Source organism: Bombina bombina, chromosome 7 (genome assembly GCF_027579735.1).
Source record: "Bombina bombina isolate aBomBom1 chromosome 7, aBomBom1.pri, whole genome shotgun sequence".
NCBI classification, from domain to species: domain Eukaryota; kingdom Metazoa; phylum Chordata; class Amphibia; order Anura; family Bombinatoridae; genus Bombina; species Bombina bombina.
Window position 1 is genome coordinate 475690104 of NC_069505.1, and position 27249 is coordinate 475717352.

General features: G+C 41.6%; 1 protein-coding gene across 1 annotated transcript in view; it reads left to right on the plus strand.

The window, feature by feature from the left end:
* The window catches only part of LOC128666773 (gastrula zinc finger protein XlCGF26.1), a 140378-nt gene that overhangs the window by 37015 nt on the left and 76114 nt on the right, over window positions 1-27249 (plus strand). Inside the window, exon 4 of the mRNA XM_053721558.1 lies at window positions 5585-5668. Within this exon, the coding sequence (XP_053577533.1) occupies window positions 5585-5668 (84 nt within the window). The remainder of the gene's footprint in view (window positions 1-5584; window positions 5669-27249) is intronic.

Sequence of the window (27249 nt, forward strand, 5' to 3'; positions counted from 1 at the left end):
ATCAGGGTGAGGGGGGAAGAGGGGGGAGAACAGGTGAGAGCAAGCTACCTTCTTACACGGTTCTTTAGAATGTGTTTATCCTTATACAAACAGAAACCTAAATCAGACGGCATAGTATATTTTAACTCAGCATAACATTACATTACATAGCGAGGTTTGAGTCCCTTGGCTGCCTAGGGAGATCATTCCTGGATTCTTTGGATAGGAGGAGACACCCGGTCCGCCCAATGTGAGATACAGCAGGGTATTCTGTCTGAGTAAATCCCTTAGCGTGAAAGGTAAGAAGGATTAGAAGAGGAGGACAGGGGGGAGCAAAGTACCGGAGTCAAGTGTCAGTTAAGTTTCTCACCGGCCAATTACCCCTCAGTCTCTCTGTCATGAGGTATGTACTGTTGGCAAAAGGTGTCAATATCGGTGTGTATATGTTGTCGGGTAAGGAGAGTAGGTAAGGCTGCCACTTTGTGCAAAAAGCTTTAAATCGTTTCTCAAGATCTCCCCTGACGTCTGCCTGCTCAATCAGTAGTTGTGCATGTATAGAGCTAACAAATTGGGTCACGTGCGGTGGTTTCCTCACGGTCCAGTGTTTTAGTATCAGTTTCCTGGCTATCAGTATTGCAGTGTTCAAGAAACGTTCGTGGGGGGTGCTCTTTTTGTGTCCCTTAAGAAAGAAGGCATCTTCAATCGTAAGAATTATCGTTGTGCCACAGGTTTTTGAGAGCCAGTACTGGATCTTACCCCACCACTGGGCTATCTTGGGACAGCTCCAGAACAGATGTTTAACATCTGGTCTAGGTGAGGTGCATTTAAGGCAGGTGTCTGATGCGTCCGGAACCCATTTAGCTCGCAAGTGAGGAGTTATGTAGCTTAGGTGTATGAATCTTAGGTGCATTTCCCTATATGTCATCGCAAGGGTACTGGTAGCTGCTAATTTAAAGCTGTCAGAGATCATGGATTCACTGACATCAATGTCGGCATTTCGCTTCCACTTAGCACTTAAATGCTGTAGCGTTTCTGTGGATTTGCTCTCTAGGATTAAGGCGTAAATGTTTGCGATGGAGTGTGACCCCTGTTTAGTCAAGGAGCAAATGGTATCAATTGGAGTGGTATTTCTACCGCTTAGCCCTTCAGATAGCAACTTGTGCACATAGTGATTGGCTTGAAAATATACGAATGTGCTATGTCTGGGAAGGTCAAATCTTTCCTGTAGGTGGGCTAACGGGAATGTTTTGTTCGTAAGGGGATCTATCAGTTGTGAGATCGCAGTTAAGCCCCTCTCCCCCCCATAGGGCAATGATTTGCTTGGTCATACCTGGGAGGAAAGTAGGGTTGCCCTGTAATGGAAGGTATCTAGTAACTTCAGCAGGAAGCTTCCACCATCTGCATAATTTTTTCCAGGCTCTAAGCGGGTCCTTGAATAATATGTTATCTCTAATATGATCAGGGAGGGTGCATAGGGGGGCATGTGGCAGGAATGCTAGGTGGAGTGGTTATGTTAAGGATCTCTCGAGGTGTTCATCATTGAAAACTGACGTACACGCAAGCCAGTCAAAGACTAGCTTTGCCAGTGTGGCCCAATTGTACCATTCAACATTCGAAAGTTTCAGACCCCCTTTGTCAATCGGCAGAGCTAGTTTCGTTCTGCCGATTCTGTGCTTCTTGGAGTTCCACACGAATGTTCGAAAGCATTGGTAATGCTCTCTAAATCTTTCTGTGTCAACAAAAAGGGGAGTAGCTGTAGTGGGTATAATAATTTAGGCATCGCTATCATTTTAATTAAGCTCACCCGGCCCGACAGGGAGACGGGTAATTTGGCCCAGCTTTTCAACAAAGAGCGGATCTGTACAATCACTGGTGGGATGTTCAGTTTATAGATTAGATGTTGGTTAACATGTCCTAGGTACTTGAAAGAGCCGTCCGTAACCCTGAGTTTGTTTAGAGTTGGTGTGTGGGGGGGTGTTTTAGTAAGATATGTCAACTCCGACTTTTCCAGGTTTACTTTATAGCGCAAAATGGTTCCAAACTGGTGAAATATAGAGACTAGTGTAGGAATAGTGGTGTTTGGGTTGGTTACGTATAAAAGCAGGTAGTCAGCGTATAGTGATAAGTGCATAGCATGTGACCCTATCTTCAATGCTGGTGTCATATTTCTTATGTAAATGGCTAATGGTTCTATGGCTAGGTTAAACAATAGGGGGGGAGAGGGGACATCCCTGTCTCGTTCCCCGGCCAAGAGTCAGGGGGTGGGACACTGAGCCGTTTACTATGATGGAGGTGCGAGGGTTGTGATATAATTTTTGTATAAGGTTATGAAAGTTTCCAGTTATGCCAAATTTTTCCAGGGTAGTCAGGAGGTGATCCCATTCCACTCTGTCGAACGCCTTTTCGACGTCGACAGAGAGGAGGCATGCTCTAGAGTATGAAAAAGCTAAACTATCTTGTGTTATATGTGGAATGAATACAAAACGTATAAAATGTATGTAATAAACTAAATAACTAGCAGTACTAGCAATGGACACAATTAATAAAGTTTAATAACACAATAGAAACATATAAATAAATAACCACAGGTGGCTCACAGTACTAAAAAATATATTAAAAAATAATTGGTAAATTGTTATATTCAATATATAATCGGTAAATTGTTATATTGAGTAGTTCTTCATAAGTTCCAAAAAAGGCAAGTGTGGCAAAGACAGGTAAAGTCTCAAAAGGGAACGCTGGAGAGTACTCCCTGTTTTTTCTGTATACGGATTACCCTCGATCGCTACTTTTGCAGTTAGCAGCTCAAAAACAAGTAGATTTGGTATGCAAGTTAGGAATTTCTTAGTATCCCCAATCAGCTTGGTACAATAGTTAGCCTAAAATTGGCCAATTTACCTCACAATCCGGATACCTGGCGTTGTACCTCTCTGGTGTGCTTTCATCCAGGGATTTCCTCCTCTCTGGTCAGTGACGATCATGTGACTGGTGTCTTCTAATAGCTGTATTGTAGCTTTGAGCTGTATCAATCGTGGTTAAATACGTATAGAAGTCCAGCTTCCAAATTAAGTTTACAGAGAGCTCTGTTTCCCAAACGGTTTTCACAAGCAGTTTTTTCAAGTAGTATGTTTAGGTAATGGAACAGCTTTCTCTCTGACATGTCTCAGTTGATCGTCCTAGCCTGAGTGACTAGGGATTCTCTCTCCCGGTAGTTCTATTATAACCATCTGGCTCAAGGTATGTGTCTTTTGAGATGATCTTGGGAGATTGTCTCCACGGACGGCAGTCTTTTATGTTGGGGTGCAGTTTGGGGTTTGCTAGAGATTTAGGGGACCTGGTCGATGGAGGAGTCTTCCCTTCCCATCTCCATCTTAGAACTGAGAGCCATCTTCAATTCCTTGAGGGCGTGGCCTCAGTTTCGTTTTTGTCCATTTTATCTGACTCCATTGAGTCAAAATTACGTTAGTTCCCTTTATCCTTCTACGGGAGGGAGAAGGAACAAGGGGTTCCCTAGCGATGAAGGAACTGTTGTGCAGCCTTCAGTAGGAGGGATCTCACGATTGCCACATCTTGCCCATTCATATCCCGGGGGTAGGCAATTAGGAAGCAGATTCCTAAGCTGACTATCCTTCCATCCTGATGAGTGGTTCCTCTGTCAGAAGGTGTTTTCAGAAATAACTCTGAGGTGGGGAGTTCCAGAGATATAGCTCATGGACTCTCCTCTTAATTCCAATCGGCCTTGATATGCGTCGAGATCGAGGGATTCTAAAATGTCATAGGTGGACGCGTTTGCGATTCCATGGAATTTTAATCTTATTTATCTGTTTTCCTCCGCTGGCTCTCCTTCCTCTGACAATCGCCCGTACCTAGCAGGAGGTGGGCACAGTGATCCTTCTTGCTCCTGCATGGCCACGCAGGATGGGGTTTGCGGACCATGTGAAGTTTTTACCCTCTCATTAGAGGTTGCCTCAGAGAGTGGACCTTCCTCAGCAAGGACCTTTTCTCCACCAAAATCTCGATTCTCTGAGGTTTTTTCGGATAGAGCCTTTGCTACTTTGTTCCGGTTCCGAACCGGTTACTCGTCATATTTATCATAAGGTGTGGCTCACCTATTTCTCTTGGTTTGAGGAATGAGGTTTACCTTTGCTCAAGGTGAGGGTTCCTCACATTTTGTTTATTTCTCCAAGAAGGTTTGGAGAAAGATTTGTTTGCTGGTTCACTAAAGGGGCAGATTTCTGCTTTTTCTGTGTTGCTTCATAAGAGGTTGGCTAACCTTCCTGATATTCAGTCTTTTGTTCATGCTCTTGTTAGAATAGACCTGTGTTTTAAGCCAGTTGCTCCTTCTTGGGGCCTTAATCTTGTTCTTAGTGTTCATCATGTTCCGTTGTAGCCTATGCATTCCGTTGTCATTAAACTTTTGTCTTGGAAGGTTTCGTGTTCTTCTGTTCGCAGAGTTTTACCTTAATCTTATTGTCCATGCTGATAAAACGGTCTTACGTATAAGGTTGGGTTTGTTACCCAAGGTGGTCTCTTCTCGCAATTTCAATCAGGAGATTGTGGTACCTTCCTTTTAATTTGAATCCATACATTCAAGGGAACGTTGGTTAATCATCTAAATGTGGTCCAAGCTTTGAAGTTCTATCTTAATGCTTCTAAAGACTTTCGTCTCTCTCTCGTTTCCGCTTCGTGTTGTATTCTGGTAAGTGCAAGGGTCAGAGGGCCTATGTGACTACTCTTTCTTTTGCTTGCGTAGCATCATCCATAGGGCATAGGTGGTGGCAGGACAACTTCCTCTTGAGAGGATTACGGCTCATTCTACTCGAGCAGTATCTTCTTCTGGGGCTTTAAGAACAAGACCTCAGTGGAACAGTTCTGTAAGGCTGCCTTTTGGCCTTCTTTTCCTATCTATTCAAAGTTTTACAAGTTTGCTGTTTTTTGCCTTTGCGGAGGCTTCCTTTGCGAGAAAGGTGCTGCAAGCGGTGGTGACTTCAGTTTAGGTCTGCCTGCTTTGTCTTTCCCTCCCTGTTCATAATGTGTCCTCTTCTAGCTTGGGTATAGGATTCCCAACAGTAATGAATTTGTGGACTCGCCCTGCCATTAGAAAGAAAACAAAATTTATGCTTACCTGATAAATTCTTTTCTTTCTTGGCAGGGAGAGTCCACAAACCCGCCCTATTATTTTTTATTCTGGCGGCTGTTATTTCCTTTACTTCAGGCACCTCCTATACCCCTAGTGTTTCTCTTACTTTTCCTTTTCCCTCTGCTGAATTACTGGGGAAGTAGGGGAAGTGGGAGGGATACTTAAGGCTTTGGCTGGGGTGTCTTTGCCTCCTCCTGGTGACCAGTTGTTGTATTTCCCAACAGTAATGAATTAATTTGTGGACTCTCCCTGCCAGGAAAGAAAATAATTTATCAGATAAGCATATGCAGATTATAAGGTCAATTACAAGTTCTAGCTTGTTTATTTGCCATAAATTAAAATACTTTTAAATGTTAGGACCTGGGTAAGTACATTTTATTGTCTAACCAGCTAAGAGCAATCCTTAGTATTTGGCTCTGTGTAGTGATTTCTTTCTTACACAACTTGTGTCTTATGTCCATACAGGATATGTTCATGTGAAACCTTTACTTGTTAGAAAGATTGAGCGCAAAGAGGAGCTGTATATGCCCATTTTTCCAATTGCTAATGGTGAGTAATGAAATAGTAAATATGTTGATTGAGTCCATTGTCTTGTTAAGTATTTAAAAAAAAAAAATTATATTCAGGATAAGTGAACTGATACAATACAACTTATGTATACAGGTTGAAAGCGTCCCTAGGTATCAGTTGTTATCAAAGTCAAAACAGTTATGTGTCTAATTTAAATGTATAATAAGTTGAACTCTGACCTGTTAGTTTTCGAGTATGTTGTAGCACCCTCCGTCTGCGTGGAAAGCAGCTTTTCCTGAGTGAACATAGAAAACTGTGCAGGAGTGGGAGTTGAATGATTCTCACTAAACGCTGCAATGTCCTCCGAAAACACGCCTCCTTCGGCTGCTGTAAAGCAGCTAGTCCAGGAACAGCATGAGGGGGGGCAGGAACAGCGTCAAGAGGTCACTCCTCCTCTGTCATCATGACGTAGTAAATAGGACATGAACCTTAAAGTCTTGACTATGAATAACTGTTGCTGTGAAGCGGATCCCGGCCGCTGCAGCAATAATCAGAAGAAATAACAGCAATCCAGCTAGTGCGAAAACATTGAAGTTTTATTCATGTATTCTTGTAGATATTGTCAGTATATAGCCGGGTTATAATACAATTTATTTAATAATTCTTTAAAACAAACCCCCAATAAAATGCATATACGAAACAATTAAAATCAATATTTTATTCCTAAATTCTTTATATTAGTTAAAGTTATAAACACATTGAATTATATTTATAGAAACCAGATATGTATCAAACTATACAAGCTTAAAGTGTTACAATATTCTATACAAAGATCATAAAAATATACCTTTACAATTTACCTTATTCATAATGAACACATTAAAATACCACAATGAGATACCAGAATCTTCTGTTATTAACCAATAACTCTAGTTCAATGTCCAATATGGATTACCAATTTGCTATGCTTAATACCAGCGATTTAATCACAATAACCAGTTTCTGTACAGTTTTGAAAGAGTTCACTGTAATGACTGACTTCTAAATCTGGAGTGTAAAACCCTATCTAGTAAATAAATTATTTAGCAATAATGACTAGTTAAACTACCCAAGACTATGAATATAAGTTTAAAATACAAAGTATGCTCTTTAAATTTACTAGCTGTAATCTAACTTTAGCCTTCAATTCAAATATTATATATACTTAACAGTTTCTTATACTTTACCCAAGTAAGCAAATCATTATTCAGTTTCCAGAATTTTTTGTGGGTCATCTATGGAGGGTTTACTCACAATGCGCAAAGGTATAGACCTCAATAATTGTTAATCTTTCTTTGTTCAAGAAAGTGTCCCCAAAAATGGCAGAGAATATACTTGGCACCAAAGCCTATTTATATTTCTCTCCAAAAGTTAATGCTTCTTTGAGTCTGTCTGTAGATAGGTCCTTACCGGTGCTTGTCTCTCATTCGCCCTCGGATCTGAACATCTCATAGGTTATTTTGGGAAACGCCTTCCTGAATAGCCAAATGCCTTTTGGTTGTAATACCATTTTTCAACTATAGGTGGCAGCAGATAACCAGAAATGCAGTTTTACCATCAATGCTGCTACAGTTTAGTATAGATTCATATATATTTTTACAATGTATTATATTTTTTAGTATTAATAAGTTCCATGTCTAGTGGACCACGTCACACCACTCATCCTGAGCATTTCAAGACCAGATTTGATAAATTTCTCATAATACAAAGTAATTCTTTTTTTTTTTTTTTTTTTTTTTTTTAAATTCTTTATTTATTCCGTGAAAAGTACATAACACAAACTTCACCCCCACATTCTGGGGTTAACATTATACATCTGTGACAGATAACAGTAATCTTGCTGCATTAAAAGAATAAGAAAAAGAAACAAAGAAAAAGTATATGAGGTCAATTAAAGCAAACAAATGCAGTGCATGTCTCTCACATTTTCCAACATTTACTGTGGCCAATCGGCCTTCTCCTCCTCCCCCCGGGGTGTCAGTTCCTATCAACTTCCAAATTCTCCTCTTGTGAATTTTCACTAAGGAGCATTTCTCTCTCAAAGTCTAATCTCCAATCTCCCCTAAGTTGAGCTTCTAGTATGTATTCTGAGTTGCGTATAGGGTATAGTATTTTTATCTGTTGTGAGGTCTCCAATGTCTGAATGTATACTGCCCACTTTTTCATAAAGCGAGCTGTGCGATTAGAAATATTTCCAACAGTATCTGCCTGCTCCTAAAGTAGTTGTGTAAGTTTTTTAATTGCGACAATGTTGGGGCTTCCTTGCTTAACCACTGCCGGAATATGAGTTTCCTGGCTAAAAGGATAACATTGTGTGTGAATGTTGTTGCAGTTCTGTTTAAGCCTTGGCAGTCTAAGAGTGTGACAATTTGCATTGTAAGTACTTGAACTGGAATGTTAAGAGTTCTCAGCCAGTGATGTATCATGCCCTAGAACCTAGTTAATTTCAGACAAGTCCAGATCATGTGTATCAAGCCTGCTTGCGCCTGTGTGCATCTGGGGCAATTCCCTGTGAAGGTGGCTTCCCATTTTTTGTAGAGTTTAGGAGTAATGTAAGCTAATTCAAGCATTCGGGTATGTGATTCCCTGAGATCCATTGCCAGTGTGGCCTTTCTAACGCTTTGAATACTGGTTTGAATCTGTTCTCTAGTTATCAGAGTTTCTAGCATCTCAGACAATTTAGTACAAATGTGTTCTACCGTGTGCTCATTATCTGTGGCCTGTAATATCTTGTAGATTGGTGAGATAGATGTTGACCCTTGTGCATATAGATGACAAATCTGGGCTACCCCTTTAGTTTCCCTAGGGGTGGTGGTTAAGCTAAACAGCTTAGTAATATAATGTTTTACCTGTAAGTAGGCGAAGTGATGCGTGCGCGGTATAGAGTGGGTCTCTTGTAGATGAGCAAATGTACAAATGGTTTTCCCATCCCCTTCTAGCAATTTTGATACCCTATCTAGTCTAAGAGACCTCCAAACCCTGAACGTCTGTGTAGTCATACCCGGTAAAAAGTTAGGATTTCCCTGCAATGGGATGTACGTAATAAGCTCTTGTTGGCATTGCAACCTGTGGCAGATTTTCTTCCATGCCCATAGTGGTTGCTGTAATAGAGGGTAGCCAGTCAGTATTTTGTCTGTTTTGTCCACTGTCAAATGTGGTAATATAGCTAGTGACCAAGGTTGAGTTACATACTGCTCCAACTCGGGTATTGTAAAGTGAGATTGCCCCCGTCATCCAATCTAACACGTATTTTGCCTGTGCAGCCCAGCAGTATAATTCTACATTTGGAACAGCTAAGCCTCCCGAATCAATTGTGCTCATCATTCTATCTGAGTGGATCCTGTGCTTTTTATTGGCCCATACAAAAGACAGGAAAAGAGATCTCCAAAATCTCAGGTCTGTCTTATGAAGCAGTACTGGTAACATCTGCATGACATAGAGCAGTTTGCGGAAGAGGACCATTTCAATAAGTCCTATCCTACCAGAGATGGATAGTGGTAATTTGACCCAGTGGGCAGTGAGATCAGTTACAATTATTTTGAGGGGAGTATAATTTGCACTGTACCAGTCTGCTGGGTTCCTTGAGAGCTTAATTCCTAAGTATTTACAAAGTAATTCTTATACAATTAAAATATATGGGTATTTAAAAGGATTTTAATACTTTTAGGATGGGTCCAATTAATATCTCAGCCATCATCTTAACATCACATACATACCTTGAGATCAGCAACCATATGTGGTTTCATATTTATTACTATCCCATATAAATATTTCATATCTGCATATTTCTTGCTGAGTGTATAAAACACGTCACTATTTAAAACACAAACCACATATGTGCTTAGTAGATGCCTGAAAAATATAAGAATATGTTATCCATTAGATTTATTACAAACCTTAAATGCATTTCTCAGATCCATTGAATTATACATTTTTATACAGTATTGAAACTTATCCCAGTTGTATTTTAAAATGAATTTAACAGCTACAATGCAACATGTGTTTCTGTTAGCCAGCACAGATGTGTATCCTAGGTCTAGGGGCAATTAACAGGTCTGTGCTAATTACTATATTCCTGGGCCTTAGTGTTTGCTTATCTGACTTATTCACAAATTCTTGTCTCCAAACTGGTAATATTTACCTTGAAGTGGCCCACTGGCCTTATCTTATACAAAGGTTTAAACCTTTTGTTCTTTCTAAGATAACTATGAAAACAATTCTTTTGATGAATTTGGAACAAAGACCTGCGATGCATCCTATGTAACCAAGAAGAGGTGGGGGTTGGTCTGCCATGGCTACAGCCCACACAATTCATGTCAAATTAGATTATAAGAAGGAAAAAAATGAAATATTAGATTCCATGATACATCTGTAGTTTATTTAGGGTTACTTCACAGATACCCTGACAATATACACAGGACATGAAGGCTCCGCAAGATGTAGACTAAACAATACACGTTTCATGTGAGAAGTCACACTTTGTCACATGCGTAAGAGGATTGTTTAGTGCACATCTTGGGGAGCCTTCATGTCCTGTGTATACCTACAAGAATACATGAATAAAACTTCAATGTTTTCGCACTAGCTGGATTGCTGTTATTTCTTCTGATTATTTCTTGTTTAGTATATTAATCTGCTGAGAACCATTTATCTTGGCTCACCCTAATAGTACCCGCCAACAGAGCCATTTTAGGTAAAGGAGGATGGGCAGAGTCGCCACACGTGATGTCACTCTTTTTGTTCTGCTAACCTGATAAGATGGGCGTTTATGGCTATTAGACACGTATAATATTTTGTACACCATAGGGCAGCATGTTTATTTGCAAGTGCATTATATTTATGTGTTACTTTATAGGATCTGGAGTTTTCTGTTATCTGGAATCTGAATGATGTTTTCTGATTGTGTGTGATATTTTTTTTTATAATATGGTGAACGTGCATGATACAGAATATGTAGGATACCCAGAGGCAGACTTTATTTTCACTTTAGTGAAAATTTTCTACAGTCATTTTGAAATGAAATTACATTTTAAATTAGGCTTTTACACACCAGTTCAATTGCAATGCACTGATAAACTGGAGAATATAGCAATTTTTTAAGTTTTATAATGTATTGCAGAGAAAAAAAAAGTTGTTAAATTTTTTCTTTTGTGATCCAGATAGAGCATGAAATTGTAAGCAACTTTCTAATTTACACCTATTATCAAATTTTCTTCATTCTCTTGGTATCTTTATTTAAAATGCAAGAATGTAAGTTTAGATGCAGGCCCATTTTTGGTGAACAACCTGGGTTGTTCTTGCTAATTGGTGGATAAATTCATCCACCAATAAAAAAGTGCTGTCCAGAACACTGAACCAAAAAAAACCTTAGATGCCTTCTTTTTCAAATAAAGATAGCAAGCAAATGAAGAAAAATTGATTATAGGAGTAAGTTAGAATGTTGCTTAACATTGCCTGCTCTGTCTGAATCACAAAAGAAAACATTTGGGTTCAGTGTCCCTTTAAGACCCGGCCCATTTTTGGTTGAGAACCTGGATTATGCTTGCTTATTGGTTTGCTGAATGTAGCCTCCAATAAGCAAGCGCTATCCAGGGTGCTGAACCTAAAATTGGACTGGCTCCTAAGCTTTAAATTCATGCTTTTTAAATAAAGATAGCAAGATAACAAATAAATATTGATAGTTAGGAGTAAATTAGAAGATTGCTTAAAATTGCTGCTCTATCTGAATCATGAAAGAAAAACTTTGGGTTTAGTATCCTTTTAAGTTTTGTAATAGTAATTTTACTAATACAAAATGTGCATTGCTCAAAAGAGCGTCTTACATTCTGGAGTTACTGCTTTACCTTTCGGGAACAGCTAGGGGGCCGCCCCAGTCATCAATCAATGTGCTGCTCCATAATTGACTGTTCTCTTCAAACAGCAATTTGCTCTGGCTGCACTGTGATAAGGAAAACTTAGCGCAGTGCCCTTGCTGCACTGTGTGTTTCAAGAGAACAGCCTTATGTGGAGCAACACTGCAAAGCAAAAGTTCCTGCATTTGTCCCGTTCTTTATGCGGACATGCTGCATTTTCATGCAATGACATCTCAGATCACTGCATGTTCTGCCTTGGGGGTGGGATATAATTTTAAACAATCCTAACATTCCAGAGCTTTGGTACTCCATGCCCAGTAACCTTTCCTTACTAGCAGTTATCATTGGCTGTGAATAAACATTCATGTTTTTTCTATAATGCTGTGTATGTATTTGCCTTAAAGGTACAGTCTACTTGAAAATTGTTATTGTTTAAAAAGATAGATAATCTCTTTATTATCATTCCCCAGTTTTGCATAACCAATACTAATATTTAAGGTAAAGTTCACAACACTCGTTAACGCCATATTACAGTTTGTTTAAAAATAGCCCCAGTTTAATTTGTTTTTTACATATTGGATTCCATAACTCAAGTTTATTACCTTTGTAAGATGCCGACGCTAACAATCTTTCCTCTGTCCGCCATTTTGTTCTTATTGATTGACAGTATAGTTATATTTTATCCTCCAATGATCTGTTTCCCCCCCGGGGGGCTTCAGCCCATCGATTGAAACATCACGCGAGTCATCAGCGCATGCGTTAAACCATTATCATCCTACTTTCTGCACCATGCTCGTCCATGAGACGCGCATGCTCTGTCTTTTCTTCAAAATTTTATAACAAATCTGAAGTTGACATCGATCGCGGGCCAAGTGAGTTTTAAATCTTGACCATCACAATCACGTTCGCTTCCAGCGCTTCAAATCCAGGCACGCCCTTGGTCGTTAAGGGTAGTTTTTTGGAGGACATACCTGGCACGTCCTCGGTCGTTAAGGGGTTAAGATATCGGGACTAATAAAAAATGCATATAAAAGTTTTGTATTTTTTGCACATGATTAACCTCCTTGTGTTGTTTTTAACATTGTTACCTTTCCCTGAGTTAAAAATGGTGGGAGATAAGGAGTTAATATGTATGTAAGGTGATGTCATGATGAGTTCCTCCCCTTAGGTAAATGGGGATTAGTCCAATTTTTTATTGGTTGAGGTTTAAATATGTTTTTTGTGTTCACTATTGATAGCTTGAAAAAGGGTCAGGTGGCCCGAAACGTTGCACTTATGAAGAGTGAAGAAAGTTTTTACATCCTGCAAAAACCAAGTGGAGTGCCGTCTCATTATTTCTCCTATTCACAGCCTGGATGTTGTTAGAGCTCTCAAATATTATGTGGAAGCCACACAAGTTTTCAGAGATTCTTCTCTTTTTTTTTATTTTTTTCTGGGCCTCACAAAGGTTTAAAAGTTACGTCTCTTACTTTAGCAGTTTGACTTAAAGCGTTAATTCGCAAGGTTTATTTGGTTGCGGGGAAGCCTTTCCCTGAGCGTGTTACTGCTCATTCCAGATGAGGCTTCTTTACATACTTTTTTTATCACTTTGATGTGAATGCTTCTTATGAGGCTGCCTTTGGCAGGAAAGTTCTGTGGGATCTAGTACCTGAATAGTTTCTAAATAAGTGATAATATGGGGATATTAGTGTATATATTAGAAGGGGGTGGTTTCTCTCATTCTGTGTTTTTGAGTATAGTGTGTTTAATCTGTTGCGGTTGTATTTAAGATGTAATATGATAATGACCATCAGAGGGAGCTGTATGTATTCATTACATGTATGCACCTGGTAATTGTTTACCTGTTTGGTATAAGTAGGTGTGCATGTAATACCCAGAATGCTTAAATGATTAAGGGTTGAATCCCGAAACGTCATGTATTTGTCAGGGTGCCAGGAATCAGACTGAGACAAGAAGTGCAAAAATAAACACACCTTTATTAATAGCAAAAAATAATAAAAAGTCCACAAGTCAAATAACAAGCCAGGAATCAAAACCAGAGCTGGTAGTCAGACGAGCCGAGTCAGGAGCCAAAGCGAATAGTCAGACGAGCCGGAATCGGGAGCAAGGAAAACAGCAGAGTCAGGAACAAGCCAGGGATTCTTGAAGGACGTCAGGCAGCCAGGTAATACACAGGAACTCTCACAAACAAGTCTGAGACAACGCAAAGGCAAAGCATACTGAACAGAGGCCCTTTAAATAATAAGTGATGACATCACAATTCTGAGACTGCATCCTGTCTCACATGGATGATGCACACAGTCTGGCCATAAAAGGAAGTGCAGGAATTGAGCAGCATCCCCCACAATGCGCCATAGTCAGGAAGAGAGGTGAGTAAAATGGCTGCCAGCAGCACATGGCAAACACAACAGGGAAAAAACCCTGACAGTACCCTCCCCTCAACGACCCCTCCCCCGCGGGAGGACAAAAGGCTTATTGGGGAAACGGGCATGGAAGGCATGGAGGAGGGCGGGAGCATGAACATCAGAGGAGGGAACCCAAGAACGCTCCTCTGGACCGTAGCCTCTCCAGTGAACCAAATACTGTACACAGCCCCTGGACATACGAGAGTCAATAATGCTGCTGACCTCATACTCCTCATGGTTGTCAACAAAGATTGGACGGGGACGAGGCAACACAGTGGTAAACCAATTACAAACCAATGGTTTCAAGAGGGAGACATGAAAAACATTGGAGATGCGCATAGCAGGAGGAAGGTCAAGAGCGTAGGCCACAGGATTAACCCGTCGGAATATTCGAAAAGGACCAACATAACGGGGAGTCAATTTATTGGAAGGCACACAAAGGTTCAAGTTGCGGGAGGACAATCAAACTCTCTCACCAACCTGGTAGGAAGGTGCGGGCAGACGTCTACGATCAGCCTGGAACTTTTGGCGCTGCATAGAACGATGAAGGAAATCCTGAATCTGCACCCACGTGGAACGGAGTTGCCTGAGATGCTCCTCTAAAGCCGGAATACCCTGAGACATGAATGAATCGGGCAACAAGGATGGTTGAAACCCGTAATTCGCCATGAACGAGGATAACTTGGAGGAAGCATGAATAGCACTATTACGAGCAAACTCTGCCCAAGGTAACAGTTCAGACCAATTATTGTAGTGATCTGAGACATAGCAACGGAGGAACTGTTTCAGAGCTTGATTAGACCGTTCCGCAGCCCCATTGGATTGAGGGTGAAATGCCGAGGAGAAAGAAAGCTGGATCCCCATTTGAGCACAAAAGGAACGCCAAAATCTGGAGACAAACTGGCTACCCCGGTCCGACACTATCTCCTTGGGTAACCCATGTAAACGGAAGACTTCCCAGGCAAAAATTGAAGCAAGCTCCTGAGCGGTAGGCAGCTTCATCAAGGGAATGCAATGTGACATTTTAGAAAACGGTCAACCACCATAAGGTTAACAGTATTGCCATTGGAAACAGGGAGCTCGACAATGAAGTCCATGGAAAGATGTTTCCAAGGACGCTCACCATTAGCAATAGGTTGAAGAAGATCCACAGGAAGACGTAGAGGAGTCTTATTCTGTGCACAAACTGAGCAGGAGGCAACATACGCAGCAACATCAGAACAAAGACCTGGCCACCAGAATTGTCGAGTGACAGACCAAATCATTTGGTTTTTGCCTGGGTGACCTGCGGCTTTAAGATAGTGGTAAGTGTGCAAAAGTTTAGTTTTGAAGATTCTCAGGAACAAAACACTTACCACTAGGTTTCTCAGGAGGTGCATTGATTTGTGCAGCCAGGATCTCCTCCCCCAAGGGAGAAGTCAAATTAGTACGTATGGTAGCAAAAATATGGTCAAGAGGTATAACAGGAGTAGGTACAGACTCCTCCTTGGACAGAGGCGAAAATTGTCGAGAGAGGGCATCAGCCCTAACATTCTTACTATCACGTAGGTAGGAGACCACATAATTAAACCGAGACAAAAATAGCGCCCATCTGGCCTGTCGGGGTGACAAACGTTTTGCTTCAGATAGATAAGTTAAATTCTTGTGGTCAGTAAGAATGAGCACTGGCACGCTAGTACCCTCGAGAAGATGCCTCCATTCCTTGAGTGCCAAAATTATGGCCAGTAATTCCCTGTCGCCAATTTCATAATTGCACTCCGCTGGAGACAATTTCTTCGAGAAGAAACCACACGGATGCAAGGAAACGTCAGGCTTAGGACGTTGAGACAAGAGGGCACCTACTCCAGTCTCAGACGCATCGACCTCAAGAACGAAAGGCAGGACAGGGTTAGGATGAGCCAGAACTGGAGCGGCAGCAAAGGCAGTCTTAAGACTATCAAAGGCCTTAATGGCAGTAGGTGACCAATGGAGTGGATCATTCTCTTTACGGGTCATGTCTGTGATAGGTTTGACCAAGGAAGAAAAGTAATTGGCGAACCCCAAAAAACGTTGAATAGACCGAAGACCAACTGGGCGAGGCCACTGCAGAACTGCAGAAAACTTGTCAGGATCCATGGAGAACCCTGCAACGGAGATAACATAACCTAGGAAGGTTACTTGAGTCTGATGGAACTCACATTTCTCGAGTTTACAAAACAGGCCGTTCTCGCGTAGTCTCTGAAGAACCCGTGTAACATCAGAACGATGAGCCTCAAGTGTGGGTGAGTGTATGAGGATGTCGTCTAAGTACACCACAACACACTGTTGCAACATATCTCGTAGGACATCATTAATAAATTCCTGGAAAACAGCAGGAGCATTACATAGGCCAAAGGGCATTACAAGATACTCATAATGCCCGCTCCTGGTGTTAAATGCTGTTTTCCATTCGTGGCCCTCCTTGATCCTAATGAGATTGTACGCTCCTCTCAAATCAAGTTTAGTACAGACCGTAGCTCCCTTGAGGCGGTCAAAGAGTTCCGTAATAAGCGGAATAGGGTAAGCATTCTTAATGGTAAGATGATTAAGACCCCTATGATCGATGCATGGTCTTAACTCGCCACCCTTTTTCTTCACAAAGAAGAAGCCAGCCCCTGCAGGAGAGCAGGATTTGCGGATGATCCCCCGCGACAGAGCATCGGCAACATACTCCTCTATAGCACAATTCTCTGCAACAGACAGAGGGTACACCCGGCCCCGAGGAGGAATAGTTCCGGGTTGCAGTTCTATGACACAATCGTAAGACCGCTGAGGAGGCAACGTACCGGCACGCACCTTGTCAAACACATCTAGGAACTCTCGGTACTCCTCTGGCAATTGAGAAACCGAAGAAGTGCACAAGACTTTAACTGGTTTCCGAAGACAAGTGGAAATACATTGCGGGGACCACAACAAAATTTCGGACCTGCACCAGTCGAGACTGGGTTTGTGCTTTTGGAGCCAGGGATAACCCAGAACAACCGGAAAATGCGGAGAGTTTATCACCTGGAACTGGAGGGTTTCAAAATGGAGAGCCCCAACAGCCATTGACAATGGAGCAGTTTCGTGAGTAACAAGTGCGGGCTGAAGGGGCCTGCCATCAATGGCCTCAATAGCAAGTGGAACGGACCAAGGCAAAACAGGAATGGAGTGCTTTGATACAAAAGCACTGTCAATGAAATAGCCCGCAGCAATGGAGTCAACAAGAGCCTGGGTGACTATGGAGGAGTCCACCCAGGAAAGGACAACCGTGACCAAAGGTTTCTCCTTAAGCGGTTCCGGGGACAAGGATAAACCACCCAAGATCTGCCTCCGACAGGACCTTAGGTGTGAGCGTTTCCCGGCCGTGTAGGAGAAGACTTCAAAAGGTGGCCCTGTAACCCACAATAGAGGCAGAGCCCCTCCCTCCTCCTAAAGGCACTCTCCGTCGCGGAGAGGCGTGTGAATCCCAGCTGCATCGGCTCAGCAGTACCTGGTGACTCGGGACCAGGAGGCATGGGAGGAGAGGGAGGCATGGGTGGGAACGAACACGTAGGAGACAATGGAACAGGATGCTTCCGCAAGCGCTCCTTGAAAGAGGGCCTCTCTCTGAGTCTGATGTCAATTAGGATCAAAAAAGACACCAATGCCTCGAGATCCTCTGGTAAATCTCTGGCAGCAACTTCGTCTTTAATCGCATCAGAGAGCCCATGAAAGAAGGCGGCAACATGGGCTTCATTGTTCCAACCTACCTCTGCGGCAAGCGTACGGAACTCAATAGCATACTGAGCAACAGATCTTGTACCTTGCTGAATGGACATGAGTCGTTTAGCAGCAGAGGAGGAGCGAGCCGGAACATCAAATACCCTTCGAAAGGAGGCCACAAATTCAGGGTAATTTGAAATCACAGGTTTCCCACAAGGGATTAGCCCAGGCAAGAGCTGTGTCAGAGAGTAACGAGATGAGAAATCCCACCTTAGCTCTGTCAGAGGGAAACGCCTGAGGTAACATCTCAAAGTAAATGCCCACCTGGTTCAAAAACCCTCTGCACTGAATAGGATAGCCTCCTTATCGCTGAGGTAGAGGTGCAGAACCGGACATTCTCCTGGTAGGCATAGGTGCAGCAGCGGAAACAGGAGCAGCCATAACTTGCGGGACACTTTGGTCCAAATGTGCAGTGCGAGTCAGCAGGGTTTGCAGGACTAGTGCAAATTGATCCAAGCGGTGATCCTGTACATCCATCCTGGAAATGATGGCAGGTAAAGATGGATTATTAGCACCATCAGGATTCATGACCTTTGCGTAATGTCAGGGTGCCAGGAATCAGACTGAGACGAGAAGTGCAAAAATAAACATACCTTTTATTAATAGCAAAAAATAATAAAAAGTCCACAAGTCAAATAACAAGCCAGGAATCAAAACCAGAGCTGGTAGTCAGACGAGCCGAGTCAGGAGCCAAAGCGAATAGTCAGACGAGCCGGAATCGGGAACAAGGAAAACAGCAGAGTCAGGAACAAGCCAGGGATCAGGAAGGACGTCAGGCAGCCAGGTAATACACAGGAACTCTCACAAACAAGTCTGAGACAACGCAAAGGCAAAGCATACTGAATAGAGGCCCTTTAAATAATAAGTGATGACATCACAATTCTGAGACTGCATCCTGTCTCACATGGATGATGCACACAGTCTGGCCATAAAAGGAAGTGCAGGAATTGAGCAGCATCCCCCACAATGCACCAAGTCAGGAAGAGAGGTGAGTAAAAAGGCTGCCAGCAGCACATGGCAAACGCAACAGGGAAAAAACCCTGACAGTATTTTGCTCTCTGTACCCCTAACCCCTAAATAAATTTACTTCCTTGGGACAAGTGCTGCTGCCTTTTTGTGCTTTCTGTATTTCTTGGAGTGTCTCTCTCCGGGCAGCTTGCACGGTCTGGTAAGCTGATGTGCTGAACTGAGCTATTGGATTTAGATATTTTTTGGAGACTATTTTACTGAGTTATTTGCACCAGCTTAAAAATAGATGGGGTTATACAGAGAATTGAGGATGAGGATTCCACATTTACCTATAGTGGAGTGGATGCAGCACGCATAACCACACTGGTAAAAGGGTCAAGGGATTTCCTGAGGATTTCACCTGTTGAGATCTCCAGTAAGCAGTATGAGAAAATCTCTAAGAAGTATTTTGCTTACGAACTGCACTTCACTACTCTTGCAGAGTACCATAGGGTTCAGAGGATTCCTCAGGGGTTAAGGATGAACGCCCGCCCCACACTAATGCTGGATAATAAGGGTTACTGTGAAAAAATTAACAAATGTTCCCTGGACATTATCACGTTAACAGATTATCTGGATAAATCTGACAGCGCTCAACCTTGTGTCTATGGCTCCTAGTATTGTGGGTACCAGCTACCCTAAATAAATATAGTGCTAAAAAATATAAATACACAGAGCGCGTCCTAAAAGGCAAAGACAAATGATGGTGACAAATATATAAAAGTTAAGGATATTCCTTAAAAAATATATGATATATTTAATATGCTACATATAGCTAAAAAAATACAAATACAACATAAAAAAGTGGATCCACTGAAATTAACAATAGAATATATATTTAAAATCCCAATGACATAATAGATAAAATCACAATATAAAAAATCTGCAATCAACTGATAAAAATAGTTGAACTGTTGGTATAGATTATGTTAGTTAGGATACGTAAACGTATAATATGAATAAGTAAAGTGTCCTTAAATATTTAAGTCCCAAAATAGAAATTCCTTCCAGAGATAATAGTTCAAAATAAATTATATTCTTCTGATGTGTTGTATTTAAATGATAATCCTTAATCCTCCTTGGTAAACGGTGAAGAAAAGTGGAAAAAAAAGGTATTTGTGATGAAAAATAAAAAAATTCCTAAGAAAAATGGTGTGACATCTTCAATGATGTTTTATTGTAAATGATGTCTTCCCCATCAATTAGTACCATATTATTTAATCCATAAAGTAGTCAACCATCTGTCATATAAGGGTTAAATAGGAAGCCATTTTCTATAAGAATGGCCAGTTACCATAAGAAAGATTACGGCTTTTTCTGAGACCAAACATGGGAAAACTAAAACACAAGATCTATAGCTGTTTACTCTAAGCCATATGGTAACTATGGAGATAATGGCGAAATCGGAAACAGATATGACATGTGGTGATGTCACTTCCTTTCTGCCGATCGATACAGACTTAGTGTTGAAGACCGGCGAAACCGGAAGTGGACGATGTGTATTATATACCACTTCCGGTTCGCCGATTTGGGATAATGTGCATATTTGGATATGAAATACATACGAATTTGAGACACCACTTACTTTCTAAATAGTGAGGAAACCAGAGGTATCTATTAGATATCAAAAATATGTGGGTAAAAAATAGAAATCAATAGGACAATGAGCGGCAAAACCGGATGTTGATATACGAATATATCACTTCCGGTTTGCCGATTTTAGATAAACCTTTTTCTCCAACATAGGTGTGTCCGGTCCACGGCGTCATCCTTACTTGTGGGATATTCTCTTCCCCAACAGGAAATGGCAAAGAGCCCAGCAAAGCTGGTCATATGATCCCTCCTAGGCTCCGCCTACCCCAGTCATTCTCTTTGCCGTTGCACAGGCAACATCTCCACGGAGATGGCTAAGAGTTTTTTTGGTGTTTAAATGTAGTTTTTATTCTTCAATCAAGTGTTTGTTATTTTAAAATAGTGCTGGTATGTACTATTTACTCTGAAACAGAAAAGAGAAGAAGATTTCTGTTTGTAAGAGGAAGATGATTTTAGCAAACGTTACTAAAATCGATTGCTGTTTCCACACAGGACTGTTGAGATGAAGTAACTTCAGTTGGGGGAAGCAGTTGGCAGACTTTTCTGCCTGAGGTATGACTGGCCACATTTCTAACACGACTTGGTAATGCTGGAAGGCTGTCATTTTCCCTATGGGGACCGGTAAGCCATTTTCTTAGATTAAGTAAAAGAATAAAGGCTTTATAAGGGCTTAAAAAACTGGTAGACATTTTTCTGGGCTAAAACGATTACTTTGCTAAGCATATTTGACAGATTATAGCTCTTTATAGTTATTATAATCTTGGGGATTGTTGTTAAAAAACGGCAGGCACTGTATGGACACCTTTTTCAGATGGGGGCCTTCTCTAGTCATAGGCAGAGCCTCATTTTCGCGCCACTAATGCGCAGTTGTTTTTGGAAGGCAAGGCATGCAGATGCATGTGTGAGGAGCTAAGATCCACTGAAAAAGCTTATAGAAGGCGTCATTTGGTATCGTATTCCCCTCTGGGCTTGGTTGGGTCTCAGCAAAGCAGATTTCTGGGACTGTATAGGGGTTAAATGTAAAAACGGCTCTGGTTCCGTTATTTTAAGGGTTAAAGCTTTCAAATTTGGTGTGCAATACTTTTAAGGCTTTAAGACACTGTGGTGAAATTTTGGTGAATTTTGAACAATTGCTTCATACTTTTTCGCATATTCAGTAATAAAGTGTGTTCTGTTTAAAATTTAATGTGACAGTAACGGTTTTATTTTAAAACGTTTTTTGTGCTTTGTTGACAAGTTTAAGCCTGTTTAACATGTCTGAACCATCAGATAAACGATGTTCTATATGTATGAAAGCCAATGTGTCTCCCCATTTAAATATATGTGATAATTGTGACATGGTGTCCAAACAAAGTAGGGACAATGATGCCACAGATAATAATAGTGCCCAAGATGATTCTTCAGATGAGGGGAGTAAGCATGGTACTGCATCACCCCCTTCTGTGTCTACACCAGTTTTGCCCACACAAGAGGCCCCTAGTACATCTAGTGCTCCAATACTTATTACTATGCAACAATTAACGGCTGTTATGGATAATTCTATTGCAAATATTTTATCTAAAATGCCTACTTATCAAAGAAAGCGCGATTGCTCTGTTTTAAACACTGAAGAGCAAGAGGACGCTGATGATAACGCTTCTGACATACCCTCACACCAATCTGAAGGGGCCAGGAGGGAGGTTTTGTCTGAGGGAGAAATTTCAGATTCAGGAAAAATTTCTCAACAAGCTGAACCTGATGTTGTAACATTTAAATTTAAATTAGAACATCTCCGCGCACTGCTTAAGGAGGTATTATCTACTCTGGATGATTGTGACAATTTGGTCATTCCAGAGAAATTATGTAAGATGGACAAGTTCCTAGAGGTTTCGGTGCCCCCCGATGTTTTTCCTATACCCAAGCGGGTGGCGGACATAGTAAACAAGGAATGGGAAAGGCCCGGCATACCTTTTGTGCCTCCCCCTATATTTAAGAAATTATTTCCTATAGTCGACCCCAGAAAGGACTTATGGCAGACAGTCCCTAAGGTCGAGGGGGCGGTCTCTACTCTAAACAAACGCACTACTATTCCCATAGAAGATAGTTGTGCTTTTAAAGATCCTATGGATAAAAAATTAGAGGGTTTGCTTAAAAGAATGTTTGTTCAGCAAGGTTACCTTCTTCAACCAATTTCATGCATTGTTCCTGTCACTACGGCAGCGTGTTTCTGGTTCAAAGAACTAGAAAAGTCGCTCAATAAAGAATCTTCGTATGAGGAGGTTATGGACAGAGTTCATGCACTTAAATTGGCTAACTCTTTTATTCTAGATGCCGCTTTGCAATTAGCGAGATTAGCGGCGAAAAATTCAGGGTTTGCTATTGTGGCGCGCAGAGCGCTCTGGCTAAAGTCTTGGTCAGCGGATGTGTCTTCCAAGACAAAATTGCTTAACATCCCTTTCAAGGGCAAGACACTGTTTGGTCCTGATTTGAAAGAGATTATTTCAGACATCACCGGAGGAAAGGGCCACGCCCTTCCTCAGGATAGGTCTTTTAAGGCTAGAAATAAGCCTAATTTTCGTCCCTTTCGCAGAAACGGACCAGCCTCTACTTCTACATCCTCTAAGCAAGAGGGTAATACTTCTCAACCCAAACCAGCCTGGACGATGCAAGGCTGGAACAAGGGTAAGCAGGCCAAGAAGCCTGCCACTGCTACCAAAACAGCATGAAGGGATGGCCCCCGATCCGGGACCGGATCTGGTGGGGGGCAGACTTTCTCTCTTTGCTCAGGCCTGGGCAAGAAATGTTCAGGATCCTTGGGCACTAGAAATAGTTTCTCAAGGTTATCTCCTGGAATTCAAGGAACTACCCCCAAGGGGAAGGTTCCACAGGTCTCAATTATCTTCAAACCAAATAAAAAGACAGGCATTCTTACATTGTGTAGAAGACCTGTTAAAGATGGGAGTAATTCATCCAGTTCCAATAGGAGAACAAGGGATGGGGTTTTACTCCAACCTGTTCATAGTTCCCAAAAAAGAGGGAACATTCAGACCAATTCTAGATCTCAAGATCCTAAACAAATTTCTCAGGGTTCCATCGTTCAAAATGGAAACCATTCGAACAATCCTTCCTACCATCCAGGAAGGTCAATTTATGACCACGGTGGATTTAAAGGATGCGTACCTCCATATTCCTATCCACAAGGAACATCATCAGTTCCTAAGGTTCGCTTTTCTGGACAAGCATTACCAGTTTGTGGCACTTCCTTTCGGATTAGCCACTGCTCCGAGAATTTTCACAAAGGTACTAGGGTTCCTTCTAGCGGTTCTAAGACCAAGGGGCATTGCAGTAGTACCATACTTGGACGACATCCTGATTCAAGCGTCGTCTCTGTCAAAAGCAAAGGCTCATACGGACATCGTCCTAGCCTTTCTCAGATCTCACGGATGGAAAGTAAACATAGAAAAAAGTTCTCTTTCCCCGTCAACAAGAGTTCCCTTCTTGGGAACAATAATAGACTCCTTAGAAATGAGGATTTTTCTGACAGAGGTCAGAAAATCAAAACTTCTAAGCTCTTGTCAAGTTCTTCATTCTGTTCTTCGTCCTTCCATAGCGCAGTGCATGGAAGTAATAGGATTGATGGTTGCAGCAATGGACATAGTTCCTTTTGCACGAATTCATCTAAGACCATTACAACTGTGCATGCTCAGACAGTGGAATGGGGATTATACAGACTTGTCTCCGACGATTCAAGTAGATCAAAGGACCAGAGATTCACTCCGTTGGTGGCTAATCCTGGACAACCTGTCACAGGGAATGAGCTTCCGCAGACCAGAGTGGGTCATTGTCACGACCGACGCCAGTCTGGTGGGCTGGGGCGCGGTCTGGGAACCCCTGAAAGCTCAGAGTCTATGGTCTCGGGAAGAATCTCTTCTCCCGATAAACATTCTGGAACTGAGAGCGATATTCAATGCTCTCAAAGCTTGGCCTCATCTAGCAAAGGCCAAATTCATAAGGTTTCAATCAGACAATATGACGACAGTTGCATATATCAACCATCAGGGGGGAACAAGGAGTTCCCTGGCGATGGAGGAAGTGACCAAGATAATTCAATGGGCGGAGGATCACTCCTGCCACTTGTCTGCAATCCACATCCCAGGAGTGGAAAATTGGGAAGCGGATTTTCTGAGTCGTCAGACATTCCATCCGGGGGAGTGGGAACTCCACCCGGAAATCTTTGCCCAAATAACTCAATTATGGGGCATTCCAGACATGGATCTGATGGCGTCTCGTCAGAACTTCAAGGTTCCTTGTTACGGGTCCAGATCCAGGGATCCCAAGGCGACTCTAGTGGATGCACTAGTAGCACCTTGGACCTTCAACCTAGCTTATGTTTTCCCACCGTTTCCTCTCATTCCCAGGCTGGTAGCCAGGATCAACCAGGAGAGGGCTTCGGTGATCTTGATAGCTCCTGCGTGGCCACGCAGGACTTGGTATGCAGACCTGGTGAATATGTCATCGGCTCCACCATGGAAGCTACCTTTGAGACAGGACCTTCTTGTTCAAGGTCCATTCGAACATCCGAATCTGGTTTCTCTCCAACTGACTGCTTGGAGATTGAACGCTTGATTTTATCAAAGCGTGGGTTTTCAGATTCTGTAATTGATACTCTGATTCAGGCTAGAAAGCCTGTGACTAGAAAAATTTACCATAAGATATGGAAAAAATATATCTGTTGGTGTGAATCTAAAGGATTCCCATGGAACAAGATAAAAATTCCTAGGATTTTATCCTTTCTACAAGAGGGTTTGGAGAAGGGATTATCTGCAAGTTCTCTGAAGGGACAGATTTAGCGTTATCTGTTTTACTTCACAAAAGGCTGGCAGCTGTGCCAGACGTTCAAGCGTTTGTTCAGGCTCTGGTTAGAATCAAGCCTGTTTACAGACCTTTGACTCCTCCCTGGAGTCTTAATCTAGTTCTTTCCGTTCTTCAAGGGGTTCCGTTTGAACCCTTACATTCCGTAGATATTAAGTTATTATCTTGGAAAGTTTTGTTTTTGGTTGCAATTTCTTCTGCTAGAAGAGTTTCTGAGTTATCTGCTCTGCAGTGTTCTCCGCCCTATCTGGTGTTCCATGCAGATAAGGTGGTTTTGCGTACTAAGCCTGGTTTTCTTCCGAAAGTTGTTTCCAACAAGAATATTAACCAGGAGATAGTTGTACCTTCTTTGTGCCCGAATCCAGTTTCAAAGAAGGAACGTTTGTTACACAATCTGGACGTAGTCCGTGCTCTAAAATTCTATTTAGAGGCCACTAAAGATTTCAGACAAACTTCTTCTTTGTTTGTTGTTTATTCTGGTAAAAGGAGAGGTCAAAAAGCAACTTCTACCTCTCTTTCCTTTTGGCTTAAAAGCATTATCCGTTTGGCTTATGAGACTGCCGGACGGCAGCCTCCTGAAAGAATCACAGCCCACTCCACTAGGGCTGTGGCTTCCACATGGGCCTTCAAGAACAAGGCTTCTGTTGACCAGATATGTAAGGCAGCGACTTGGTCTTCACTGCACACTTTTGCCAAATTTTACAAATTTGATACTTTTGCTTCTTCAGAGGCTATTTTTGGGAGAAAGGTTTTGCAAGCCGTGGTGCCTTCCATTTAGGTGACCTGATTTGCTCCCTCCCTTCATCCGTGTCCTAAAGCTTTGGTATTGGTTCCCACAAGTAAGGATGACGCCGTGGACCGGACACACCTATGTTGGAGAAAACAGAATTTATGCTTACCTGATAAATTACTTTCTCCAACGGTGTGTCCGGTCCACGGCCCGCCCTGGTTTTTTTAATCAGGTCTGATGAATTATTTTCTCTAACTACAGTCACCACGGTATCATATGGTTTCTCCTATGCATATTTCCTCCTGTACGTCGGTCGAATGACTGGGGTAGGCGGAGCCTAGGAGGGATCATATGACCAGCTTTGCTGGGCTCTTTGCCATTTCCTGTTGGGGAAGAGAATATCCCACAAGTAAGGATGACGCCGTGGACCGGACACACCGTTGGAGAAAGTAATTTATCAGGTAAGCATAAATTCTGTTTTTTTCTTAAATATAAATGAAACATAACATTTATAAATATGAATTTTATATGAAATATAAAACATATATATTCCAATACAAAAACAGGTGATGATTTATGATAATAAACACAATAGTACTTCCAGGTCACCAAAAACAGGAAGTAGTAGGTCAATTTTTGGCGCAAAAACAACACTGGCACTTATTGGCCAGTAATAACTATAAAAGGAGCTACCATGCTAATCCATCTATAGTCTTGATAAAGGCCCATTTCTTAGGGCCGAAACGCGTTGACATATATGGTAAGCTTCTTTTCAATTACTGACTAAGTTTGTCTAGCAGTTTTGCACTATGTTATATTTGTTTTATTACAGGTATATCACTGAAGAAATTGATCTTTGAGATATAGGATCTTCCTTACATTTTTTCATCTTTTACACATAGGAGAAACCTCTCAGGAGACTTTTTTTTTTTTTTATATATTTCACCCACACAAGGGTCACCTTATAAGTTTATTTGGATTTCTAAACACTTATCAACAACTATTTGGATAAAGCTTCACACATCTCTCTCTCTCTATATATATATATCTATATCTATATATTTTTATCTTTTTCACAATTTTTAAAAAGGTATATATTTTTTCCTTTTTTTTTTTTTTTGCACCCAAATTTTGAATTCACAATTCCATTTCCATCACACCATTTTTCTTAGGAATTTTTGGATTTGATGATTTTTCATCACAAATACCTTTTTTTCACTTTTCTTCACCGTTTACCAAGGAGGATTAAGGATTATCATTTAAATACAACACATCAGAAGAATATAATTTCTCCAACATAGGTGTGTCCGGTCCACGGCGTCATCCTTACTTGTGGGATATTCTCTTCCCCAACAGGAAATGGCAAAGAGCCCAGCAAAG